Source organism: Nicotiana sylvestris, chromosome 4 (assembly GCF_000393655.2).
Source record: "Nicotiana sylvestris chromosome 4, ASM39365v2, whole genome shotgun sequence".
Classification (NCBI taxonomy): domain Eukaryota; kingdom Viridiplantae; phylum Streptophyta; class Magnoliopsida; order Solanales; family Solanaceae; genus Nicotiana; species Nicotiana sylvestris.
The window spans coordinates 75598194-75601567 of NC_091060.1; the positions used below are offsets into that span (position 1 = coordinate 75598194).

Below are 3374 nucleotides of genomic sequence, written 5' to 3' on the forward strand. Positions count from 1 at the left end.
ATGAGAATATATATTTTCCAATTTGGTGATGCCTGGCACGTACTCCCGCGGTTTGCCCTTAAAGAAATATTCATTTTTCAAATGTCATGATCTTTGTATAAATAAGAACCAAATTTGTACTTCACCAACAGGCAATTCATAACCATCAAAAAGAAGCAAATACTAAATTTGCATCAAATTCTTGATCGTAACCATGACATCTCTTAATCCATGGGGAAAGCTCGACGAAATTCAGCATGATAGGCTCATGGCTCGTCGAAAGACAATGAAGAGAATCGCCATTATCGCCATATCTTCCATTGTTCTTCTGTCCATCATTATTGGTGCAGTGGTTGGTGGTGTTTCTCACAACAAAAACAAGGCTTCCCGAGATGACAATGGGTCGTCAATTGCCTCGAGCATTAAAGCAGTATGCAGTTTAACCCTGTATCCAGACTCTTGTATCTCCAGCCTTTCACCATATGCTGCAAAAGGCAATAATCTCAAACCTCAAGACATCTACAAGATGTCCGTCCTAGTCGCCCTCAACGAGCTCTCTGGTGCCTCGGACAAGTTCTTCCAGAGTGAGGCATTCAAGAACATTAATGATCCAGCAGCCGCCAAAGCTCTTGAGAGTTGCCACGAGCTTTTATCCCTTGCATTGGATCACCTGAACGACACATTGTCAGTTGCTGAGAACTCGTTACTCGATGGCTTTGATGATCTAAGAACATGGTTGAGTTCTGCAGGGACATATCAGCAAACCTGCATTGATAGTTTTGAAAATGTCACTTCAATTGCCTTAAGCAAAGCTGCAGGGCAGAATTTGAAGAACTCCACCGAGTACACCAGCAACAGCTTAGCACTTGTAACCTCATTGGAACAATCCGTTTCAAGTTTAGGCGCCATTGGGAGGAGGCGTTTGATGGAATTTAGTGGCGGCGATGAGTACCCGAGCTGGTTATCCTCAAATGACAGGTATTAAATTGTGTTACCATCTCATCAGTGATTACTTAATTATATTGTAATATCAATTACATAATTATACTATGTCTCTTGACAACAGGAAATTGCTTCAGAAATCAGCACCAAAGATAAAGGTGAATGCAGTGGTGGCTAAAGATGGTTCAGGGAAGTACAAGAGCATTAAGGCTGCACTCAAGGCTGCACCAGAGAAGAGCAAGAAGAGATATGTGATCTATGTGAAAAAGGGTATTTACAAAGAGAATGTGAGAATTGAGAAGACTAAATGGAACATTATGATTATTGGTGATGGAAAAGATGCTACCATCGTTTCTGGTAACCGTAACTTCATTGATGGAACTCCTACATTCCAAAGTGCCACATTCGGTAAGTACCTCAACGCGACTCTTTTCAATCATCTTCGGTACAAAACGTGATCATTCCTACCATTCTGATTTGTTTGTGCAGCCGTGTTTGGTAAGGGATTCATGGCACGCGATATGGGATTTGTTAACACAGCTGGTGCAGCCAAGCATCAAGCAGTTGCCTTGATGTCAACCGCAGATGAATCCGTCTTCTACCGCTGCAAAATGGACGCCTTCCAAGACACTCTTTACTCTCATTCCAACAGACAATTCTACAGAGACTGCAATGTCTATGGAACAGTCGACTTCATTTTCGGAAACTCAGCCGTTGTCCTTCAGAACTGCAACATTTTTCCAAGAAAACCAATGACTGGCCAACAGAACACCATCACAGCTCAAGGCAAACTTGATCCAAACCAAAACACTGGAATTTCTATCCAAAACTGTACCGTTATGCCCTGGGGAAACCTTACTGGCATCAACACTTTCTTGGGAAGGCCATGGAAGAATTACTCAACAACTGTTTTCATGCAATCAAATTTGGGAGATTTCATTCATCCAACTGGATGGATGCCATGGGTTGGAACCACTGCTCCAAATACTATCTTTTATGCTGAGTATAACAACGTTGGACCTGGGGCTAATACCAAGAACAGGGTCAATTGGAAAGGCTTGAAATTGAGCCTTACAAGCAAAATTGTAAGCAAGTTTACAGTTAAGCCTTTCATTCAGGGAGACAAATGGCTTCCAGCAGCCGGCGTTCCATTTAAAGCTATTTGACTTTTCTATTTTTTTTTTATGCTTTCATTTGATTTTGTTTTGAAGTATATCTTCTGCTGATGTGCTCTTTTTGTGAGGCTTTTGTTACACAAGAATTATTTGTCAAATTGATTCAATTTTAAATGAGAATTTACAAAATTTCAAATGGAATGATGAGGAATGAGCTTCTTGATCTTTAATCTTTCTGATCAATAATCTTGAGTCAACAAGTTTAGTTATTGTAACGACCCGACTGGTCGTTTTGAGTATCTGCACATTGCTCGGTATTTTGAGGGCTCGAGTATCTCTGTATGATGTATTATGACTTGCGTAAATCATCGATATTGGTTTTCAAGTTATCCGGAATCGATTTGGAAGAATGAACTTCAAGATTTAAGCTCTAAGTTGGAAGAGTTGACCAAGTTTGACTTTTTAGCATTTGACCTCAGAATGGAGTTTTGTTAGTTCTGTTAGCCCCGTTGGGTGATTTTGGACTTAGGAGCACGTCCGGATTGTAATTGGGAGGTCCGTAGTTGAATTAGTCTTGAAATGGCAAAAGTCGGATTTTTGGGAAGTTTGACTGGGAGTAGACTTTTTGATATCGGGGTCAGATTCCGATTCCGGAAGTTGGAAAGGTCCGTAATGAAAAATGTGACTTGTGTGCACTTTTTGATGTCAATTGAAAGTGATTTGATAGGTTTCAGCATCAGATGTAGGAGTTGAAGTTTCAAAGGTCATTGATTTTGACTTGAGGTGTGATCCGACGTTTCGAGGTTGTTATGCATGATTTAAAGCTTCGAGTAAGTTTATATTGTTGTATAGAACTTGCCTGAAAAGTTTGGCGCCATTCGAAATTGATTTGATATGGTTCGGATGCTCGGTTGCGATTCTCGAAGTTCTTGAAGTTTAAGTTGATCTTCATGCGTTTTGGCGTCCGATTCGTGGTTTTAGAGGTAATTTTGACGTTTTGATCGCACGAGCGAGTTTGTAAGATATTTTTAGACTTGTGTGCATATTTGGTTTAGAGATCCGAGAGCTCGGGTGAGTTTCGGATTGGTTTCAGATTGATTTTTCATAAACTTTGATTGCTGGTACTGGTATCATCGCATTTACGATGTTTTGGTCGCAAATGCGACAGTCGCAATTGCGAAGATTGGGCTACTGGGTTAGATTCGCATTTGTGAAGAAACCCATCGCATTTGCGATGTGGGGTTATCCGCAATTAAGATGACCCTGCCGCTTTTGTGAGACTATGGGCTTCGCATACCTTAGCAGAAAAGCCTCCAGTTCGCGCGATTATGTGTTCAC

At 40.9% G+C, this 3374-nt stretch overlaps 1 protein-coding gene across 1 annotated transcript; it reads left to right on the plus strand.

Moving 5' to 3' along the window:
- The first annotated feature begins 152 nt into the window (after window positions 1–152).
- Window positions 153–2175, plus strand: LOC104218220 (probable pectinesterase/pectinesterase inhibitor 46). Its single transcript, XM_009768659.2, has 3 exons — window positions 153–957; window positions 1046–1329; window positions 1411–2175. Exons 1-3 carry the CDS (start codon window positions 194–196, stop codon window positions 2085–2087), a joined length of 1725 nt encoding a protein of 574 aa, XP_009766961.1. The 5' UTR covers window positions 153–193; the 3' UTR covers window positions 2088–2175.
- Window positions 2176–3374: the final 1199 nt, after the last annotated feature.